This window comes from Acanthaster planci, linkage group LG01 (assembly GCF_054643075.1).
Source record: "Acanthaster planci isolate LZ-2023a linkage group LG01, COTS_SCS, whole genome shotgun sequence".
Classification (NCBI taxonomy): domain Eukaryota; kingdom Metazoa; phylum Echinodermata; class Asteroidea; order Valvatida; family Acanthasteridae; genus Acanthaster; species Acanthaster planci.
This window is the reverse complement of record NC_141777.1, coordinates 9,649,252-9,673,247: the sequence shown is the minus strand read 5'-3', so window position 1 is coordinate 9,673,247 and position 23,996 is coordinate 9,649,252. Positions and strand designations below refer to the sequence as shown.

General features: G+C 41.6%; 1 protein-coding gene across 7 annotated transcripts in view; it reads left to right on the top strand.

Annotated features, from left to right (window-relative positions):
* Positions 1–23,566, top strand: part of LOC110983955 (protein numb homolog) — a 56,852-nt gene extending 33,286 nt beyond the window's left edge. For 5 of the 7 annotated variants that reach the window (XM_022243681.2, XM_022243689.2, XM_087133867.1 and 2 more), the window contains 6 exons: positions 4,095–4,235; positions 5,544–5,751; positions 6,587–6,793; positions 7,982–8,026; positions 10,155–10,487; positions 16,848–23,566. In XM_022243681.2, coding sequence (XP_022099373.2) covers positions 4,095–4,235; positions 5,544–5,751; positions 6,587–6,793; positions 7,982–8,026; positions 10,155–10,487; positions 16,848–17,422 — 1,509 coding nt within the window. In that variant the 3' untranslated portion in view covers positions 17,423–23,566. The remainder of the gene's footprint in view (positions 1–4,094; positions 4,236–5,543; positions 5,752–6,586; positions 6,794–7,981; positions 8,027–10,154; positions 10,488–16,847) is intronic. The other 2 variants (XM_087133860.1, XM_087133873.1) reach the window with 2 other exon arrangements.
* Positions 23,567–23,996: the final 430 nt, after the last annotated feature.

The window sequence follows — 23,996 nt, the reverse complement described above, 5'->3', positions numbered from 1 at the left end:
TATTGGGTTTTTTAGGGGGGGATCACTTCAAATCTTTCTACTGGTAAGCAAAACAAAATGTTCCAGAATTTTCATACAGTTCAATGAAGAGATACATACATATGCATGTAGATTTATGTAAAAACACATGACTGCAAAAGACTTGCAAAACTTCATTGTGTGGAGGAATCATATCAAGCTGAATTTGGAAGCGATAACAGAGTACTGCAGAAGTACCAGTGTGCGGCTGAATTGGACCGAAGAAACAGGGTTAATACTTGTATAAATCAGTTTAATAACCAACGACCAGAGGAGTTTACGTTGCATATCCATCAGAGAGACCTCTGTCCCATCAGTGGTGTAGATGGTGTTACGACAGTGCTACCATGGCAACCAATACATTGACTTGGCACACATGGGGAGCGGCCGCCACTGACGGGCTGTGCTCCACTGGGTTCGTGAGTCACGCCACGCCATCCGACTTCCATAGAGTGGCTCGGCATGTAATGAATGGCGTCGGCGAAATAGAGTGGTATAATTAAATGGTACAGAAGCAAATGGTGTGCCATGTAATATGTGGACGTGCAACTCAGAATTCCAATAATACTGAGCTACAAAAACCCCATTTTCTGCAGACGCTGCCAGTTGCTACACCAGAAAAAGAAACCCGTACATGTAGGGTCTGTGTATAGTACTCATTGGTCCCAATCCTGCCTTAAGAACCTGTATCCTGTATTTCTGATGGACCTTACCTATGGTAGATCTAAAACTCTTCACTATTGTCATGTTGCAACCTGCTGTATCTTGGAGATGCAACATGGTTCCATTGTTTATCAGCATACAAAGATTCAGCATCACTTTTTTGCTCTCACTAGAGACACCTTTTGTTTTTAAACAATGTGCATTTTTTTAAGATGGCGGTTGGATTTTTATGGACTCCTGTGAAGTTCAGGTTTTTAAATGGGAGGTTTTTTCCCATAGTACCATAGATTATTTGAAAAAAAAATTCAAAAGTTACAAAAAACAGGAAACACTAAACGTAAAGAAAAAAAGGGGGGAGGCAGAGGAAAATGAAGTACCGGTAGGTACATGTAGGGACAAGAAACTCAATTGTTTTATTTGGCGTTGGGTCTTCAAACAATACACTGCACTCATGCCCCGGTTTTGTGTTCAGTACAAAGAGTGAAATACCTTTTCCATGATTAGTTTTTCGCACACCCAAATTCCATGGTCATGAGTTAATGAACTCTTTGGTTTTGTTCATCTCCATTTAAATTGCATCAACGTCATGGCTCAGTACGTACAAGTTGCTGGTACTGTAGTGTATATGTACATGTTAATCCGCACATGTGTAGTTCCTTGTTCAGCAGAGTGACGTAGCCACAATTCATTTTTATCTTTGATCTCAGAATCGTTAGGTGTTGCTTTTGAATTTTAAACGCTTTCTTTTTTTATACATGTGAAATTTCATGTCAATGTACTAAACATGTCGGGAAAGTTTGTTAAATTTATTTGTTTATTTATTTATTTAAATCACCAACAGCCTTTGCCCGCCCATTACAGGGATTTTTTAAAATTGATACACAATGGCCAAGGTAGCAAAAGGGTTGGGAGAGGAAAGTTGCAGCCTTTTGAAACAGATGACAAGGAAATTGGCCAGTCATTTCAGAAAATCGCATCTGTTTTCCCCTCCAACCTAGACTCAAAACCCAGATGTGCATCTGTTAATTTACTTAACGCCAAATTGGACCAGATTTTTTTTGGGGGGGGGGTGGTTGAATTCTTGGGGGTATACTTCACATGCCTACATTCACTCTTGATTGGCAACACATGTACATATGTGTAGTGCATGTACATGTGCTTTGATGTTGTGTGAGTAATGTGGACTTTGTACAAAACATACATTGTACATGTACATGTACATACATGTAAAGTATGCAGTATCTTTTGCAAAATCAGGACCTCAAGTCCATGTACAGTGTAGGTCAGATTTGTGTATGAGACCAAAGGCAAAGGTTGTACATGCACCCATTGCGTAGCCCGCATGTACAGTATACACACGTAGATGTACGTGTACGGTATGTGTACCCATACAGTACCTGTGTGACAGTCATAGACCTTGAACGTGTGTTTGGTGAGGCTAGATATCGATCCAACGACCATTGAATTGAGATTGCACTCAATGGAACTATAGTTCAATCAAAGAGAGGTCTTTCCGAAAGGAATGACTTTGTTGTACATGTAGATGTATGTTGGTTTGGGTCACATACATATGTACATATGTACATGTTATTTTTGAAACAATGCTGTATAGTGTATGTACAATGTACATTCTACTGTAAATGTACATGTGCATGTGCATTAATCTCATTTTGTCACTTTCACAAATCATATCTAAAAGTTTGTGTTTTTAAATTATTCATGCGATTATGATACACGTACACGCATGTATACAGAGACTTACACGTATCTACAAAGCCTACAAAGGAAGTTTTGTTGCGGAGCATGTAACATTTTGCATGTACCTGCACTCCCATTGGGCCCTAGTACAGCTTCTTTGCATGTGGAAATGTATGTGATCCATTTGGGTAAGTCTAACAAGGCTGCAATGGGCTCCATACTGTCGTCACGCTGAATGCTGGCATTTAATGCCGAGCTTCCAATTTGCCAACAACGCCATTAAAATAGAAGCACAGCCTGTCGAGCTGAGGGAAGAATTCACAGGGGAGAAAATAAAGGGGGGGCAGGGACAGCTGAAGCGTGAGCATTCGTGTGAGCAGACAGCTCGCCATCGCCAAAGCCTAGACTGCTCGCTGTGATGGCAAACTGGGCCATCTAAGGGGGCCAGCTTAGTCAATGAAGCAGTCTCTGGAAATTGTTGGCTCATGGACAGCTTCTGTGCTTAGTGGAGCATGTCTCATAGTGCTCAGCGGCCGAGCTAAGGTCAGCTTGGCAGAAGGATGCACTTGCATCCAACTTTGTCCAAAGACGTCATAAATTTACCAGGTACATGATACATGATACGCTGTATGTAAGTTTAGCTGAGTTGAGAGTTGAGCTGAGGGTGCTTTGCCATCGTATGTCAGGATGGTTGCCAGTAATGGCAGTGGCCTTTAATGTTTCTTTCTTGGACTGTATAATTGCAGCTGACACAACATTACACCATCGCTGGGACCACCTTAGTGCGCAGTAATCACCTGCCTGGTTAATGTACTGTACATGCTCATTTGGTATGTGAAGGAAAAAGTTGCATCTACTGGTACATGTACATGTGCAGTGCATTACATGTACCGGTACATATACACATAGATATTTTGCCCTGCATAGACATGCATTACCGGTATGTAGAGAATTGTTCCCATTCAGTGCATCTGTAAATACACGGTAGAACGGCTCTCCTACGGTAAAGATTAATTAACTAGTGCAAATGTTGTCACACCAACTACAAGTGCATTTGTGGCTAGCTATGGCTTTTCCAGAATGATGTTGGTCCACTAACAGCTGGCATTAGTGGATGCGTTCAGCTAGTTGTGTAGCCGAAAAGTGTCGAATAGTGCATCGTGAACTCTGACGAATCTTGATACGAGGCTGTGCGAACATCTGAGTTGCTTCTGACAGCTTACATCTGATGACCCTCGGGGCATGGATGATTCCGACTTGGCACGCATCCATCAGAAAACAAAACCAATGTCATTTACAGTACATGTATGTCGGGAAGGAGGGGACAGATGGAGGGAGGTGTATGCACATACATGTGTCACGTTCGTTCTGCGCCCAGGGCACATTTTCATGTACAGTTGAGGAGGCTTTTAAGTTGGTCAAAAAATATGATGTGAAAGTCGTCACCAGAGGCTGTGTGTCTGAATACTTGTACACTGTCACAAGAGCGTGCAGGTTGCAGAGGTATGGCTCTCGTCTCGAGTTCAGTACTTCCTGTTGCCTAGCTGAGAGAATGTTTGCTTGAGATAACCACCGGTATAAACGGAGCTGCCATTATCCTCTTGGGTTGGATTATGCTGAAAGGTAATATTAGTGTTGCCAAAGGTTGCCAATTCAACCTCATCCTCAACATTTGAATTTTTTTTCTCTGTTTTGTATTTTTGTACGTTATCCAGGGGTTGATTGTGGACCAAACGATCGAGAAGGTTTCCTTCTGCGCCCCGGATAGACATAACGACAAGGGATTCTCCTACATATGCAGAGATGGAACCACCAGACGCTGGCTCTGTCACTGTTTCCATTCGCTTCGGGAACCAGTAAGTCACTGCTGCATTGACCTCCCCTCTATTCTCACTGGCCCCACCCACCTTCCTGTATACCTTTTTTTTTGTTAAAAAACCAGTAGACTTTAAAATAGCTGAGATGAGCTGATAGCTGAGTAGGCGTGCTTGTCTTTGAGAAATCTAAAAAAGCTGTCCCACAATTTCCACAAGGAAACAGAAGCATACATGTGACTTGGTTATTCCGTGATAATAATTTGTGTCGCAGATGATACCAATGCCAATTAATACAAACAAAACGATTTCAGGAGTGATGTGATAATTAGGGTAAATAATTTGCTCAGAAATTCCCTCTTCTCTCTCGTATTAATGGCAATACAGGAATGCCAGTACCAAAGTCAATTAGCCATACCCTTTTGTCATGACTGTTATTATATTTGTGGATTCCAGTTACTTGCACGGGGAGGCATATTTTCCTGGCATCTTTAGCCCCAAAAGCCCTTTGGCATTTTTCATGTGGATCTTTCCTAATTCCTCCAAAATCCATCCATTATGCAGGAAACCTTTAAGTGCATCCTTAGAGCTTTGACTTGAGTCTTAGGTGACGTCAAGCCTTAGATAACAATGACCAAAACCATAATAACGCAATAACAATATTGGAGGTCAATCATCCTGACTCGCTGCTACACGCATGAGGCTGAAGTTGGAAGGATGCAGCAGCTACGACTTGATTGAGCCAAAGGCATGTAAAGATGCCACAGGCAGTGGTGGCATAACTGTAGGGGGGACGTGGACCCCGGGGGAAGTCTGTGTCTCTCCCTTGGTTTCCCCCTCCCCATCCGGAATTTGAAATTGTACACTGCCAGTATTCAGGCCATAACAACAAAATGTGTTACCTTTTCTCCCCAAACAAGGCCAGCTCGTGCTTGGCGGGAATGTAAACCCCAATCTCAGGTTGTGACGTGAGTGACATGATTGCACTGTCAATTCACAAAAGTTGAATATATTTTAACTCACATGCAAATTTCACAGCAAATGTTTGGTGCTGTCAACCCTGCTTCACTTCAGCATTAGCCTGGAGTACAGTATGAACCAGCCCAGAGGCAGCTATCAACGGACGCCTATCAGACTGCAGAGCATGGCCTGAGATTGGTAGTGTCGATTTTTGCCGTTTGAAACAACCACGGAACCTGGAGAAATACCCTGGTCTCAAATAGGGGAAAAAAAGAACAAAGATACACGCATAATGCATGGCCACAGTTGGGTATCAAACCCAGGCCCAGGGGTTGGAATAAAACAGATCTCGATCATCATCCTGATTGATGCCTTGTTTTCATCCTCTAGGGGGAACGTCTCAGCCATGCAGTGGGCTGCGCCTTCGCCGCCTGCTTGGAGCGCAAACAGCAGCGGGACAAGCTGTGCGGTGTCAAGGTGGAGTTTGATGTCAACAAGACCAGCTTCACCCGGCAGGGCTCCTTCCGCCAGCCCACCATGACAGAGCAACTGGAGGCCGCCGCTGCCCAGGAGGCTGAGAAAGAAAACGAGATCCAAGGTGCCAAGCCCAACCCCTTCCTTCTTCAGCATGCTGTAGAATCCTCATGAGGGATATTCCTCATCTTTTTACTCATAACTGAAAATTTTGTACTTGCATATACCCTTGAAAGACTCCATTCATGTGTCTGATTATTACTTGTCAATTACCTGGACAGTGGAACACAGATAAGAATGCTGCTAATACAAGGTCATGCTTAGATCAAGGACAATTTTAGGTCCCAAGTCTTTGTTTTTCTTTGTTTTCCCTTACTGACAACCCAAGGTACCTTGTACCAGGTCACTATTATAACAAAGTAATTTGTAAGGTCCCTAGGACTTTGTTGTACATTGTTCATGCACTACAAATGCTATGCATATTGATTACTTGGCATGCAGTTCCTTACACAACTCTCGAAAGCAGTTCATTTCTCAGTGGTTGGTCAGTTTTGGTTCATGGTGTTGCATGTAGTCTGCTCCATGGATAGGCCTCTCGATTTTTTTTTCGTCTGAAAGTCCCAAATGGCCTGGATAGGTCTGTACTGAGATTTTAGAGGTTGCTGGCTCAGTATCCCACTCCAATTCTGCTTCTTCATCCTTGTAGCTAATGATCAATCGCTGTTTGCTAGTTAGTCACGCCCCCTAGACAACCCTATGGAATTCTGTGAGTTGAGTCTTGTATGGTTGGATAATTTTTACAAACTGCATTGATGTACATGTACATGTTATTCTACCATAGTCCAATTGTTCAAAGACCTAGACAGTTTCCCTTCTGCGATTATAAATTTGAAAGCTTTTCTCATATTTATTTCTTTATGTAATTAGTTTTTGGGGTTTTTTTCCTGTTTGGATTGCAGAAGTTGTCGGTCCCAAACCAGCCGAAATGCCCTTTGCCAGACCCCGGCAGCATGCCCCAGACGCCATGCTGCTCCGCCAGGGCTCCTTCCGCGGCTTCCCCAACCTGAACGTGCAGTCACCGTTTAAGCGCCAGCTGTCACTGCGGCTCAACGAGCTGCCCTCCACGCTGCAGCGGCAGCAAAACATCCTGCATACGCACCCCGAGGGTGAGTACCGCCCCATTTGAACCACTCGCCAGCGGTGTTATTTTGGCCGAAAATTTTGACTCTCGGAAAACGGCGAGATACATCGGCCAACTTCTGATTTTGGCCAAACCGATACTGGCTCGGAAGCGTCATTTGAACAATACAACAACAACCATACATTCTTCAAACACTCTAGGCATGGCCACGGAGGGAAAGTTCGCAACTGCACAGGCGGTGCACCGTGGTAGAATTGAAGTTCAGCACGTGGTCTGCCTCTAGAGACCTCTCAGGCTTTGTATATGTACAAAACACATCGGGAATTACTGTGTATGAATGACAGCCGGAAGTGACTTGGGGGTGCGTGTGGCTATTTAACCATGCCTTTGTAGACAGATGGCCTGATTGTGTTCGCACGTCCCCCCCGGGCACTAAGTGGCTACGTCACTCCTTCTCTTTTCTTCAATTGCATCCTTAGTATAATATACATGTACTGTGATGGGGAAGGGCAGTGCAGACAGTTGGTGTATCAAACTTGATCAGTCTCTATGCCATTTCACAGTCATTTTTTGGGGGTTGCCGAGAAGAAAAGTAAAAGGATCCCTTTTCAAACTTGCAAATTTGCATATGTATGTGCTGGTAGTTCTCATTCATGAATAATGTAAACATATATTAAAATACAGAAGCCGTTTTGTAATACTGGATGAAAGAGTCTTTCTAGAATGTCAGTGGCTGCACGCTGTTAGAGGCTGTAAAGTTTTTGGGGGGCGCTGTAGAAATTTTTATTTGTTGTTTAAGCTGAAATGCACATTGTTTGCTTTGATGTATTTCTAGATGTCATCAGTAAAACTCTCTCAATTCAGAACACTGAGACAACCTCAGGCTAACATTGTCCTGCCGTACGAACCATTTTAGAAGGCTTTGATAGTCTCACATATATATCAGCACTTTGCCCTTAAAATATTGCACCATGGGGTAGCCAGCACCCATTTGTGTTTGGTACAGTATACTTGTATGTAGGTGGAAGAATTGATATATTTTGGGACTGCTGAGATGTTTTGGAAGGATTGTATCCCCTACGTTTTGACAAGATTGGCTTACGCAACCTCTTGGAATCATCCGTATTATATGAAGTGTGAGTTACAATGTACGTCTGTGCCACGTCAGTGTTGGAATGTAAATTGTGTCATCTTGCATCTTCTTTTGCCAAAGTGCCTTCAGAAGAAGAGATGGTTGAAAGACATGAAAGTGAAGAAGGTTTGTATTGAGCATGGCAAAATCCGCTTTGGTTATTCTGTGGTTGGGAGATTTTGTTCGCACTGCCTTGTCTTGTCGTCACTGTTTTTGTTGGGATAGAGTCTGTATTCCTGTCGCTTGTCTGTTTATGTTGCATTTCTTATTAAAGGTTTTCTCTTGGCAGAAGCGGGGAAAAAAAGGAAGCTTTAGTTTTAGGAATGGCTGCTTGGCATTGTTCGAAATGTTTTTTGTTAATGCACTAACTTAGAGAGGAACACTGATTTTTGAGGATGTCACCTTGATCTCAAGGTTTCAACTTTAATTTGACTTTGTTGTTGTTAAAGTACCGCAGGAAATACAAGCATGCAAATGCAACAGCATGTGGGATAACACCAATTACCCGATAACCGAATAATTAAATTTTACTTTTACATGTATTTAAGGCTGTGATTTTACATTAACAAGGCAAATGTGAGCTTTGTAGAGTATGAATGGATATGTAGCTTTAAAATAGCCAGAATGAAACGAGTTACCGTAGGCACAGAAGATTTCACTGACTGCTTCGAGTGGTGAAGTACATGTACATGTACATGTAAAAGTAGCCTCCCAAAGGTGATCCATGGCATGCTCCATGGATCATGGATCACTGACGGAGGCTAGTTTTACTACATCACAAGATAAAGCAGTTGATACTTGTTTTATAACACCTTTACCACATATTATGCTTGATTTATAAGCAATAACTGATTAATTTGATTTTACTACGTAAAAATACGTCTGTTTGAATCAGAATCTGTAGGACACAGTATGCACCGGCATTTTTGTAAACTACCTCTTCACAAAATGTTTGAACCCAGCTCTGTAACGCAAGCACTTCAGCATGGGCGTCATGCACAATGTGTACGCCAGTATGTATTTACACACAACGCCGGTTGTCATGCATATAGTTCTTAATTTGCTTAAGGTAATAGTACAAATATACTCTGGTTACTATGGGTTCTTTTGACCACACACAAGATAGCTGAAATAGCAAATGCCGTGTGACAGGCTCTCAGCCAATCAAGACACAGAATCTGTGGGTGAGGTGTTATAAAAGAAAACATCCTATGAGAACAGTCCTTTAATTGGTCGCAGATAATATTCACTTGACTGACTTTGTTTTACTGAACATTGCAAGCCTTTCCAATGGATACGTACGCATGTAACTGGCCAATCCCCTCCCCCATCCAAGATCTTAATTTTTCCTAGATTTTGTTTTTACTAATCTTGGGGAGACAAGCAGTAATTTTTGGATGGGAGACATTGCATGACTCTTTTTGCATTGCTATGGTATTGTTTAAAACTCTAATTTTGCTGTGCATGAACTTGCATGTATAAATATATTCCCTACTGAAGAAATTCTACTTTGACTGAAAAGTACATTTTGATCTCATGCTGTATTTAGGGAGTACATTTGATAAGCCTAGTCTGTTTTAGATGAATCAAACGGCACCCTGAAAAAACTCGAGATCAAAGTTCTGAGGACAAGCTTTGGGAAGATGGCATTGTCAAAGAAGGTTTCTGTGAGAAAGCTATGATGTGATGCAGGCATTTATGCCATTTTAAAAAAAATTCCTCTATTCCTTTTTGTCAGGCTGTAAAATCCACTCTCAAATCTCAGTATTCCTCAATCCCATTTATAACAGGTGGCATGTATGCAAATCATTCAGTGCCCTCCTGTGTTTAAGTAATCCAATCCAATCAGTGACACTCACAGCCCCAGTGACAGGTAGAACAATAGAAGAGAAACATAACTAGGCATCCTGCTGTCATGCTTACTGAAGGACCAGCCTTAGTTTCCCACTAAGCACAGCTGTGACAAAAACATGCACAACAAAAGCAGGATTTGCTGTTTATTCCATTCCTATGCTGCCGGCAGGATTCAGTATGTCCGAATAAGGGGTGTATGGCTGCTACCATATGCACCTGTTGTGGCATCTCATTAATCATAAGAGTGCCTGTCTGTTCGTTCACCTGCTGTTTTCACGAAAAGATGGCTGAACCTCTCTTGCATGGCTGTGAAGAAACTGCAGGATTTCTGTGTACTTTCACCCTTGACCAGATAGAATTGCATGCAGATGCTCATTTATTCTCTGTTTGTTATCCGCAGTGACTCCGCCAACCAGTCCATCTGCCTCCGCATCATTCCCACAGCAGCAGCAACAGCAGCTGCAGCCAGTACCTCAACAGCAGCAACAGCCATTCCAACAGCAGCAGCCAGCAGTGGCAGTGGGGCAGCCCGGCCAGGCCATCAGCATTTCAGCAGCCTGCCAGGAGCTCTCGGAAGGCCTGTTTGAGTTGTCCAGTAGAGATGCCTTCCCAACGCAGCCTGTCCCACAGCAGCAGCCCCTGGCCGTCCAGCCCACAGCTGCGGCCGCCTTGCAGCAACCTGTGCCTCAGCAGCCCATGGTGACGACAAGGCAGCCTATGACAGCACAACAAGGTATCGTGTTTTTTTTGTGTGTTGGTAAGGAGAAAGTTGTGGATGAGTCCACTCCAGCTATTATTCTTGGTTATAGTTTTCCTCACAAGCCACGAGACACTAGGGCCATTTTCCAATACTCAACTTCGTCTCTATCTCAGGCTTCATGTAGGAAACCAATCTTCAATTGTGAGCCTGAAGCGCTTAAAATTAAATTGAAATACTGTAATGTTTGGCTCTTTTGCATCTTACTTGATGTTTTGTGGCACTGTCAGACTTACTATTGCGCTTACAACCTCAAAGTCAGGAAGAAAAAAACAGTTTAAGCCTGAAACGGAGCCCAAGCCCAGTATTAGAAAACGGCCTGGTTACGTGCAGTGCTGGTAACGACTTCATGACATCATTGAAAGGCAGTGAAGTGGAGCAAATTATAGTCATGACAGGCGTAAACACAACTTTTGTGACTTCGTAGTTTATGCCCATAATTTTATGCTAAATAAATTTTATTACATGTACAGTATCACAGGATGTTGCTATTAACTGGGCATATTTCCAAATGCAAATATGGAAAACAAAGTAGGATCTGATGGGTGTGAGCAACCAAAATGATTGAAGTATTGTTCGTCTTAAATGCCCTTGGTGACTATGAAATTGTACTTGTTATAAAAAAGGAAGTGATTTACTAGTACCTGGGTAATTTCAGAAATTAGGATTCCATTTTTTTTTCTGTGTCCCTGTTACGCTGCAATATATAGACCCATCTTGTGCAGGAACTGGATTAATAATGCGTAGACAAATGGAGAATTCCCCAAAAATTGAGAAGCAGTGTCACAAGAAGAAAACCTTCTTTCAAGGATATTTTCCTAATTTCCAAGAGTGATGAATTAATGCAAATTACCTTCCAAACAAATAGTTAAGTTTGAAATCAATTCCGATGATATTTTCCTGTCAAATAACAAAGGTCAGATGTAACAGGGACACGAAAATGTCACTTTTGGATCCCTAATTTCTGGAATTACCTCCCTGACTTAGAAAAAAATGGCTCTTCTGCAAAAATTGCAATTTATTTGGGGGTGATTAGACAACGACTTCACCTCACTTGCTTTGCCCAACTGTCATCATGTAACATGCCTTTTTCCCCTCCAATTCCCTACACTTTGTCATCACCGAGGCTTGACCCTCTCAACCTCTTCACGTCTACCCCCCCACCCCACCTTCTGATCCATATTTTCCCCCAAACCAGACTCCTGAAAATGCTGCTGCGGTGGCTAACAGCCATTACGGGGTGTCCGCAATGGCCATGGGCATTCAACGCCCGAGCGTCGCCAAAATAGCTAAATCTAATTTGATGCCATTTTTATTAAATTCATCCCTGATTGATTTTGCTTCCCCTCCAACCTCCCCCCCCCCATTTTGAATCTGAAGGTATTCCTAGCAAGGTGTTAAAGCTTGTTATTGTCAGATTCAAAGGTAGAATTACTCGTGTACGTGCGTAAAGGGCTTGAATGCAGAATTACACAACGAAAAACTGTCATTCTTGATGTCTTTGACACGTTCAGTTACCAGGTTTCAGTTACATGTTATTCAATTCTTCGTCTGTTTATGTCCGCTGTGACATTTGCAAGGAGTTGGTCCGTAAACTGTCACAACATAATTTTTATCAATATCTCATGGTTGCTTGGTTAGTAGATTTTCAGATGTCAACATGCCGTTTCTGCAAGAAATGGTTTTAAAGACAGCTTGAAAGCCTGTGGAGCTCAAAATGTTGAAAGGCACGCACAGACAGTTTTACACGTAGCCTGAGTACCAAATGCTAGTCATTTGAGCGGCACATTTTCCTCGGAGTCAAGTCACATGTCATGCATCTCCCTCAAGTCAAACCCTGAGTTATTTTATTCAACTCAAATGCATCTGGCATTTTGATGTTTGAAAAATGACTTGAAAGATGACTCGAAACTGCGATTCAAGTCATTCGTTACCCTCGTTAGTCCCTCGTACGTACAGTAGATCAACATGTTCATACTTCCCGTGAAATTTAAATGGAAGAAACGGCTTGCAGTTTGACAGGCATATACCGCTATATGACAAATCTGAGTGGCTTGTCTTGGAGAAAACAAACAGATTTTCTCTGAATAGACTAAGACTCAGCAACATCAATCATATTCTGTTCCATAGTGAGAAGAAAAAAAGCGTTGTATAAATCTGATTGATAGACCGGTACCCACTACATGTCAGAGGCTGCATCCGAATCTCTTGTCTAGAGCTAGGTCTAGGTCTTCGCTCCGTTGGAATTGCGTGGAGACGCGCAGACAGTAGACCAAGCCGTAGCTCTGGAAGCCCATTTCGGACACGGCCTTATATTACTAGTGTCTGGTAAACAGTGGTAGATGCACTTGGAACAGCATACCTCATGTTGTACCTTTATTTACATGCTGCACTCTTGTGCAGGGGTCCAATTATTTTTCTGGCTATCATGCTAAAATGAACACTATGCTTGTACATGTACTAGTATGTGTACATATGTACATGTATTGAACAGTATGTACATGTATGTGTAGTTTACAGAGTCAGCCAATTTAAACAACTCTCAGTAAAGCTTTTTGCATACATGTATTTATGGCTAATTCGCTGGGAGTTATTCTTGAATTGTTTTCTTATTCGTTTAATTCCTAGCAGTTTGCTCAGACTGTTCTGAAAGCTGATTGGGTATTGTGAACAATCTGTGTATCGCTGAGAAAAAAAAACAACCAAACTCTCTGATGGAAATATGTCCATTCCCGCATGTCGCGGTTGATAAATCACGTACCGGTACCTCTGTACGGAGTGTTCAAATGCTCAAGTCCAGATGGCCATACCAGTTAATTTTTAAACAGCATGTGCATGCAGCCATGAACTCATGGAGACTTCAAATATGGCTACCTAGTGAAGAACTCGGGTGACTTGGTTGTAAATCTGTAGTGTGTAGTTAATGAGTGATAGTGTACTCCTCGCGCATTACCAACATAGATTGTTGTTTTAAGTGGTAGCAACAACTTATTGACAGTGTGTGAAAAAGAAGTCATTTAATGGAAATTAATACCGGGGCCTTTAAGACGTTGCCTCCTTGCCTGCCGCGTACTGTCTGTTAACCACAATCCTGATATAAATTGCCACAAGCAGACAAGGTCAAAGGCTTACTTCTCAATTGAATGTCATCAATCTCGACCTTGTAATATTTTACAACGGCCTATATTTTGTAACGGCCTCTGTCATTACTTGTTTATTATGACCGTCGCTATTTTATCAAAACACATTCCCAAGAACTGTCAATATCATTTTATATGAATAACACGAGACAAGCATGCATATTTTCATCAAAAACACAGAAAACTTCGGTCATTCAACTGTGATTTTCTTACAACTGTATTTTGACTAATTCATATAGTTTATTGATAAAAGGATTATTTGTTGTTCCAGTTAGATAATTTATCACTTATAAGATGCAGACAGCCCTGTCTCCTGTTCGTCAGTTGTGACTTAAAGTTATTTCTTCTGTGACGACTCATTAGGATTAACAGCAATTGTTTTTCTCTTGTGACGTCCAACAAAAAGGGCGCATCAAGAAGCAAAGAAGGTTTTTTCTTATTTTTGGCATATCTCTTGAACATATCTCTTGAAAATGTTGGCAGACTGGCTATGGATACAAAATTGTCTCACCTGTAAATTTGCATTGTATTTAAGGCACTATGAAAAGTGATGATACATGATCCTTTGCATTAACAAACCACAGAAACAATAGGAAAGAAGAGAAATTCAGCTGGAAGTCTCTACGGTGTTTCAAGGAAAAAGCCAAGTATAAAGCGCTTATTTAACTTGCACCTATGAGCGAGATATCGAATGGGAAAGGGACGACCCCAGGCCAATAGTGAGAGGCCATGCAATTAAGCATGATAAATGCCACCAGTGGGATAGTTATTTGGCCCCATGGAAGCATAGATCCTTCCTCTTTGATGGAAGGAACAAGGTTTGGATCGGTGGAATAGAAACTCCTATTAAAGGGGTCTGAATGCATGTACATGTATGCTGTGCATTTTTTTTCCCATTACATTCTTGAGAATGTACTTTGGGGTTTCAGTTAACCTTATTTTCACTGTTTTTGCTGTTGTTTTGTTACCAAAAGGCATGTTGGTGCATCGTTTGTTTTTTATGTAAAATAAATTTCCATATGCATGAGCAAAACTGTCATTGCAGGGAGAAAATTGCACTGATTTGTGCACAAAAAGGCAGGAATTTTCGGAGTTTTGCTGTTCTATTTTGTTGTTTCTTTTTTGGGGGAGGGTGATTCATTGTTGCTTGAGTACAGTGCATTAAGCCAGTGAGCAAACCTTTCTCAAAAATCCTTTCACTTTAGCAACGTTGAGTTCACGATTTGAAGATAAAAATCTAGTGTCTTCTGTGATTGATATTACAGCATTAGTGGCCTGGACAATTTAAGTGTTTAAAAAAAGTGCCTTTTTCAATTTGTTTAAACCACAAAGGTTGTCAAATTGTTTTCATACATTGAAGAAGTGTATGAAGTTGCATAAAAAGTGTGCCTAAGAAATGTCCATTGCCTGGACTCCTTTGGACCAGGTGAACGGGCCTGCCTTTTTAGAGAAAATGTGTCTTTTTTTTTAAATGGCTTTAACTTTGAGGAAGGCATTTTTTTCACTGTCACATGTGTCTGCTTATCCCCACGGAAGCTCACCCTGTGTTGTATAAATTTTGAGGGTCAACCAATCAGTATCCATTTCTCCAGCAAATTTCTTTAAATTCAGTCTGGGTTAAGATTATCAACACATGTCCAGTGAAGTCGTGACTATACATGCATTTTCTTTAAAGTGTCATACGGGAAGATTTGCTCTACAGACAAAGTGCTGATAAAGATCACTGGAGCTTTCCATGCCCCGCGCAAGCATGCACTTAGAAATAGATTACATCACGCACTCTTTGTTCTCATGCAACCGCTTTTCCCACATCACGGCAAAAGGGACAGACGCGGTTTCCCCCAGGGCCAAAAAGAATAACACACTCGGCCGAGATAAAAACTGCATTCCCCAGCAGAAATCACAAGGGACAAGTGCTCTGCAGTCGGTACTCAACAGCCGACAGCGTCAAGAGACTAAATGTTTCAAGACGGCGTAAGGATGAGGCTAGACGATGCATGTTGTTAAAATGTGTTATATATTTGCAGGGAACATCAAATTAAAAGTTACCGGTAAAGCTAAGAAACAGTGGCATACTGAGGACTCTGAATAGAGCAATCATCTCTTTTTTTCTGTGCAGATTTTGAACAGCATTTTGTCCCCCCCCCTGGAATGCCATTTAATGTACTCAGGTGCAAATGTTGGAAGTGTTTTGAAGGATATGTGTCAGAAGAGACACAAGTTGTATGGCATTGATGAGTCCCATTTGTTCACTCGTGTGTTTTGGGAGCTCAGTGTAAAAAAGAAAGGTCAATATTGAAACACAGAGTTAGATGTTGAACTCTTTCCCCTCCTGAAAACCTTGTGCTTTCAGTAAACATTTTAAAAAGGTCTCTGAAGGTTGTCTGAGCACTTACAATGTGTGTGATTTGATAACAAAAATGGAGTTTTCTAGTAAACTTTTGAGAAGACGCACACCTCACGGTAGCTGTTAGTCCTCATAATTTTTAGGACTACGGACATGTTGTAGCATGTACATGTAGATGTTGTGGGGAGCAAAAACGTTGTTAGGACAAATGTTTGTCCCCACAACTTATTCCTCAACTTTAAAAAGATGAAATGACTAAGAAATTGCTCCCTTTTAATAATGCAATGAAGACCTGCCCATGTGCACGTCTGGACTGCTTACAAATTGGGCAGTTGCAAGTATGTTGTCTTATGTGCATGTCCATTTATTTTCATATGACCCCTTAAGTGTGACTGATTGCCTGATATCATCACCATGTTATTTTGATCTTGGGGAAGGACAGTCAAATGATTCCTTGTCATGTGACTGAACAGGTTGTGAAACTCTTTTGGGCTGCAGGAATGAATGCAACAGGCCCTTCAACAGAGCTGATTCATTGTACACATACATGCAGTTGCTTGAATAATGCTAGAGACTTGATCAAACTTTAATCCTCCCTGAGTTGAGGTCCACCCTCACTGACTTAGAGGAATGTGCATGGCAACAGAAATTGTTTGCCAGTGCTCAGTGCGTCACGCAATATGTGCAACTGAATACTGGTATATGCATGCACGTGGTGAGTTTCCATCCCTGGACTGTAGTTGCTGTGTTTAAAACACCACATCTCTTATTAGTTCCCTCAAGGAGCAGATTCCTTCAGAGTTTTAGTTTGTTGACTACTAAGCTGTATTTCACTTGTTTCTTTTCCAGCAGTACTTGCACAGACAGAGACCAACCCTTGGGCATCTCAACCCCAGGCCCAGGCCAGTCTGAATCCCTGGGACCCCCCAACAGCGCAGATGGCCGGTGCCAATGGCGTCTCCCAGGCCGAGAAGTGGCTGAACCAGACCTCCCAGACGGTCTCCAAAGTGCCGGCCGCGCCTATGCAGAACGGCTTCGGTAGCAGCAGCAGCGTGGGCCGCCAGCCTGCCGTCCACCTGCAGAATGCAACATACGAGGCCACCCAGCCGATGGTCATCGCCAACCAACCCCCGGCGATGAATTTCAACAACAGCGCCACGGCACCCGTCTTCATCCCTGGGCGCCCCCAGCAACAAGCCCTGGCTGCCGACGGAACCGGCAGCAGCAGCGTGGGGATCAGCGGTGGCTGGACGTCGGACCTGTCCAGGACTTTGCCCGATTCGGCCGCCGCCCAGCCCGGCCCCACCAATGGCTACTCCAGCTCCTTTGAGGCCAAGTGGGAGGCCCTCCCCAGCAACCAGACCCCGGTGATGGCCAACAATCCCTTCGCCAATGCCACCAAGGCCTTTGAGATCAATCTATGAAAGCAATCAGAATGTATTCCCTGTGGTGGATTCAGCCAGCTGGTGGAAACTTGGTGCAAGGGATACATTCTGCTCATGTCCTGTACAGTAACTCTTCAGAGGGGTAGTTTTTGTGGTGGCTGCTTTGTGTGTATTCCGTAATTTTATTTTTTTAATCGGTCATAAACGGTAGAAGATCCTGTTAAATCAGTCAGTATTTGTCTTGGTCCCTGAGACCTGGAAATAGTCCATAATCAGTAATGCTTGAGAGTGGAAAGGTCTCTACCGGTACTAAGCCAAAGTTCCTCCCTGCACTCATCTGATAGCAACAATTACAAAGCTCAATGAAATAGTACTTCACTCACAAGCACGTCACCTGTGCACATACGACACTCCTTTGACCGTAGGGTGTTAAGAACTCTTCACTAAAATGCACGTGTGTTTCAAATATGTGGACATGTGATGTATACACATTGTAGTATGGGTTAGTTTCATTTCATGTTAGTTTCATAATCGTGTTCACAGGAATATCATTAACCCTAACACTCCTCAATCCTTCACCTGTTGGAGGACTGAGGAGTGTTAGAGTTAACAGTCGAAGCTGAGACGGAAATCAGAAATGCTGTGCTCCTCAGACAGAATCTTGGGTCACAGGAAGTAATGTACTTGAACATGTACATGTACTTTCAAGCCAACATGGATTCATTTAACTCTCAAAGAGTCAGGTTATTTTGGACCACCTCGCAGCTGGGGGGACCCCTCAACAACAGCCTGATCATTGTGAAACTTAGGACGCGTGTAAAGACGCTCATTATCATTACAAGTGTGGAGTTTCAGTGCAGAGTTTGGATTGTACGGTCATTTGAAAATCATGACCTTAAATGGATTGACCTGTCTGACATCGAGCAGCCAGTGGAAAGAGTATGTATTCTGGCAGGCCCATTTTGGAAAAGTGTGCATTGCGTGAGAAATGCATGTCCAATTCTCACCAAAAAAAACTCCTGAAGCCTTGGCGTGTGAAAAAAAATGGACTATGATGATACTGGAGAAACTGTTGATGGGGTTCTTTGAGGGTTAAACAAGGTCATTCAACCATGAAAGATTAGGCAGACTCTGAAATTTATTGCTGCGGCTAGAAATGACACACAAGCCTACCGGTATGGAAGCCGCCAGGTAATGGCTGCAGCCACTTCCCATAGACACACACGTTTACACTGGCAGCGGCTAAGTCATTCAGATGCAGCCTTAGGTGGTAACCTGCCTCAGTGAGAGCGTAGCATTTCGTGATATTTGGCTGGTAACCTGGTTTTAGCTCAACAACCGTCTGTAATCAGCAGATCTGTCAATTTCAGCCGAGATTGCCTGTTCCAACGTATTGTTATCTTCACAGCCTGGTCAGATATGTAAACCGTGATTTGTAAATACCAAAGGGTATATTTTAGAATTTATACATTGAAACCAAAAAAAAAATTTTCAGGAGAATGAATCTTGTTAATTATTTTAATGGAAGTATTTGTAACCTACTCACAGAACAAGGATTTTAAATGAGTAGTTAAATAAGGTATGACTCCAATGGCCAATTTTGCTTGGTCGGCATCATCTACTCGGAGAAATCTTGTCATCTGTTTAAAAGACTCAAGCTGGTTTACAGGGAGACAATTCAGTCGCAATTCTCCAATTCCCGAGAGCAGAGTACTTTCATTGGGTCAATCCCGTGTTTTACCTTTGTACAGAATACCAGTATTTGGGACTGACTTTGCACAAATCCCTATCACTGTGTTTGTCACTTGTCACAGTAACAGCGTCATGATGGGGTGGTGTGGGAAGGGGTCTATATTATTTGCTATCCCATAATATAACTGTTTGGAAAGAAACAAGACTACTGAGACTACAAGTACCTGTACTCTCCATTTCTGTCAGTACTTCACATTATTACGGTAACTGTCAGTTACATTTTTATTTATATTTTTAATATTTTAATTTTTTGTTTTTTTTGGTGGGGGTGGAAATTTTGAGTGATTTTAAATGAAAGTAGAAATATCCTGTAGTCCAGAAAGTTTGACGAAATTATGTTGACAAGTTCATATGTCTGTGCTTTAGAAGATTCGATACCCTGAAAAAAAATTTGAAACCGAAAATTTGTGCTACCTTTTAGCACCGGATCATGCACAAGTTTTCCAGTGAGACATTGCATCTGCAAAAATTATCAAGCCGGGATAAATTAAAGTTAAAATATCCAAAGTTGGAGTTTCCTAATCCTAATTCTTACAGTACTAATGTACATGTACATTGAAATTTGCGCACAGCGCATGAGGATAGTAATATTTTTGGACAACCAAATGAAGTACTAGTGCTAGTACTGATGGTACTAGTGAGTGCCTTTTCAGTTGAAAAAAAGAATTTCTTCCAATAACCAGTAAGAGTCCATGGAATGGAGATTTGTTAGCAGAGCACAGACATATTGATATAAGTGTAAATTCTCTCCAATTTCTGCACTATTTATTCCAGTTTTTATTTCTTGATTAGTTTTTAAAATCTCAGCTATGCTTGTTCACCCAAATTCTTTCTGAAGCTTGTGAAGCATCTTCATCCACAAGAGTGTTTGATTCTGCAGTGTTTAATCCCATCCGCATTAGCAAGCCAAAGGTGCACGCTCCACCAGGTCTTCCAATTGCAGCAAGAGCCACCCGGGATTGGCACACGTTACTCCAGAGGGGACTGGCTTGTTATAAGCCTGCCTCTTGTCTGTGGTCGGTCGCCATGTCGGCAAGTCATGCGTGCAGATTGCGTCAGCAGGGGTCTTTAAGTGTGATCATGTTATGTTAAGGTCGGTTCACACGTGACGTTTAAGCCATAGTCCCATTTTTAAAAGGTTGAACATACATGTACTTTCAATTCCAGATTTCCCTGCAAATGCTTTGTGATGTACAACTTGTTTTTTTTTCACCCAAGCTTCCACATGTTGCTTAGGACATACGAAATTACATCATCAAAAGGCAAACTTTTTTAAAAAGATGAAGTTTCCGTCATACTCTGCATCTGTTTAGAATTTGGCTCAGATCTTTAATAATGGAGGCAGCACATAACTTTGCATGGTGTCTATTTCAGCACAAGGATTGATGTTGTGAACAGTTTCATGGTGTCGGCACTAATCAACTGAGCGGTAAATATCCCTCAGCACTGAGATTAATGATGGCATTTTCAATACCAAGCTAGAAATGGTTCTTCCTACACGGTTCAAGGTTCTTCGATCAATAATTCACTTACAGTGTAATTCATGTGCGTGTGTGCCTTGAATTGAGAATTATGCGCAGCACGCACAAGAAGCGAGGTACATGTACCGCTTCCGTGAATGTTTTGGAATTGTGATCACGGATCGGCCTGTGCCCTTGTCCATTAAGAGTCTGGGGTCTATTGCCAAGTCTCATTTTTCCTCCGTCTACGGCTTTACCTTGAGTTCTGCAACCAGTTCCAAACACCTAGTTTGGGAATCAAATGAGCATTTTTTTTTCAAAAGCTTGACCTCTCACCACACACACTGGGTGTTCATGTTGATGAAAGCAGACAGCAGAAATGCCTAAAGCCCCAAGATTGATCCAGAGCCGAGATCTGGGAAAAGTCTCCAGTATTGATCTCATGCTGCAAGTCATAGAGAAAGATGGCAACCCTGCAGGTTGAAGCGAACCCCTACGTTTGCCAATTGGCACATGTGGAAAGGTCTGAAGGTTTGTGTTGAAATGGAGGATGAAAGAACAGCTGTGCCAAGACTGGGGGGGGGGAGCTGTGGACGAACTTTTGTAATGAGTTGTCGTTACACTAGCAATGTCCGTTTGGTTGCAAGGCCGTCTTGCTGGTTGGTTCACTTTTGTAGATGGGCCATTCACTTCTTTGATAGACAGGGTCACTGTAATACCCCAGGGGACCCTTTCAGAACTTAATTAGCCCGGTGGAGATTGTGCAAGCACGTCCGTCCGGGGTTGGGAACGATTGGCAACATACAACAAGGCTGGAAAGATGCTATTTTTAGCAGGGAGGCATTGTCCCAATGTGATTTTTTATCTCGGCAAGAAAAGACATTCTGAGTACGGACAACCAGAATGGAAATTGTTCTGCAGAGTTATCCTAAATATTAAATGTGGGAAATTTCATACATTTGGTTTAAAGTAGAAATTTGTAAAATGACTTAAGTCGTATCAGATGTTTTATTGGTATGTGTGATATTAGGATTTGTACCTAGTTGATATTACCAGGAACTACAGAAATCAGTTGTTTTCCTTCCGTTTTTATTTTCTAAAAAAATCTATATATTTATCTTGAAGTATTTTTTGTGAGATAGTTGAAGAGGTGGTGTTGAAAGGACAAAAGTCCTAATGTTGAGACACTAATTAGGAAGGGTTTATATAGAGGGGAGGGTTCAAAAGACAATGTGGTCCATTGAATTTTCATCAGAATGTGCACTAAAAAAATCTATCAATAGCAGGAAAGGTAGGTGGGGCTGAAGCTCATCATTATACAAAACCATAATTGAAACATAATAGAGTACCGAAGTGAATACGTCACGTGCACAATTAGTGTGTAAAAGGCACTAGCTCGAGAACCAGTGCGTGAACCAACACGCGTGCGTACTACAATCATTTGCACTGCACTTTCTGGTTCACAGTGACGTCACACTTCGGTACTCTATGAGGTTCGAAGCCATCAAGAGATCTTGAGTCAACTTCTAAAACATACTGAATGTACATGTAGTAAGCAGGCTGTCGAATTTCTCACTAATCCATCACATCTCTGCATTAATGCACCAAGAGGTAAGTTTTTAGGTCCGATAACAGCATCATCCGCTATTTATACACAAATCTTTGTGTAGGTTATGGACTTTGTCCCTCCTTCAATCAGATTTAGCTCCACCCACCCTCCTGTCCACTTCTGCCTCTAGTATCCCGCATCTCCCCTCACTCTTCAGTCTTGTTCGATTTCAATATAATCTTATGATTTCACTTTAAAAGGGAAAAAAATTTGTACAAATGATATTTTGACAAGATGTTTTAATTACAAAAATCTTGGGTCTATAGTCCCTGTACTTTTTTTTAAATAAATGTGACTATGTAAAAGTACTTGTTTAAACTGTATGTACTGGATTATCGTGTGTTTATTATATATTGTATAGAAAACGGTACTACCTTTGATGTTAATGATGTGGGAATTAGCTAACTTGTGTCTGATCACCATTGCTGCCTATAGAATATTGTACTTAGTAGTGACTGGAGAACTTTTGATAGCTGTTCATAAACAAATGTACATGTTAGATTAACTTTGATGTACATACCAGATAACACATAAAGTTCCTTTTTTTTTTTTAAATCTTGAATAGCTTTTTAAGATTCACAGCTTTAACAGATACGTCCATTTTACTTTTGCAGTTGTCTGATCGGCTAAGTGTAGCACTAGCTTGAGTGCCACTTTCTCATTCCTGTTGACTTTGAGCACAAAAACCCGAGCATGTTCACACACATTCCTGGTGCACTGTCTCCCAGAGTTTCCTGCGCTGGAAACTAGCCAAAACTACTGTTGATTCAGTAGCTTGCACATATCTGTTCCAGTAACACAGAAAAGCCACGTGCAAAATGTACTACTTGAATTATCTTTTAACAACACAGTTACAATTTTTTTTTAATTTGTATTTTGGGCTTTTTTGTCAGTGTAGTGTGAATGAACATTCTCAGTGACTGAAAATTTGATTTTTGAAAGTTGTAACATTACCTTCTGAGGAAGAAAATAAGTAATGGTCAAACTGGTGGTGGGTTAAGAGCGCAAATTTAGCGCAAGACATTAAAAAATGGAAGATTCATTGAAGATATTTTTAATAGATTTTAAAATTCAGTTAAAAATTACAGTCATCATGGATGAGACTGACACGTCACTGTACCAGTTGCTGATTATTTTTTACTGTTTTATCATCTAATACACTAGCTTTTAAATACTATTGTTTTCAACTGGTTGGTTGCAACCAGCAGTGACCCCAAAGTTAGCCATACGAAAAGCCAGAAATGAATGGTGACAGTGGAATCCCTTCGCATAAATAATCCTGTGTCCCCTTTTTTGGATACAAATCTGACCGTGATGGAGCTTTGAGAATGAATAAAAACTTCTGTGGTAACAAAAACTTGATAGGATGTTTCAATTTTGTGCAACCCTTTTATTTGTAGGGAAAACAGAAAGCATGTATTTTTTCCCCTAACTATTATGCAATTGTCCAGTCTGCGATGACATGCGTGTGATCAGAATGGTGTTTCGGTTCTGGCCATCAGTATTCAAGCCTTTTGCAAGTTAAACTGAACAGAATCTGGTACACTGAATTATCTGATTGCATATAAACATTAAAGTTGAATTCTCCAGACTAAAGACACTGTTGCTACACCTTGTGATTCGGGGCAAGCTTTTGCATAGCAACCACCATCTCTGGAATAGACTGGTTCCTGCTTATCCATTGAAAAAAATGTGTATTGAGGCAAGGCATCTCTTATGTAACTTAAGAAAAGTTGCCCAGAATCACAAGATGTTAGTCTGTAGAATTCAAAATTACGTTAACATTAATTTA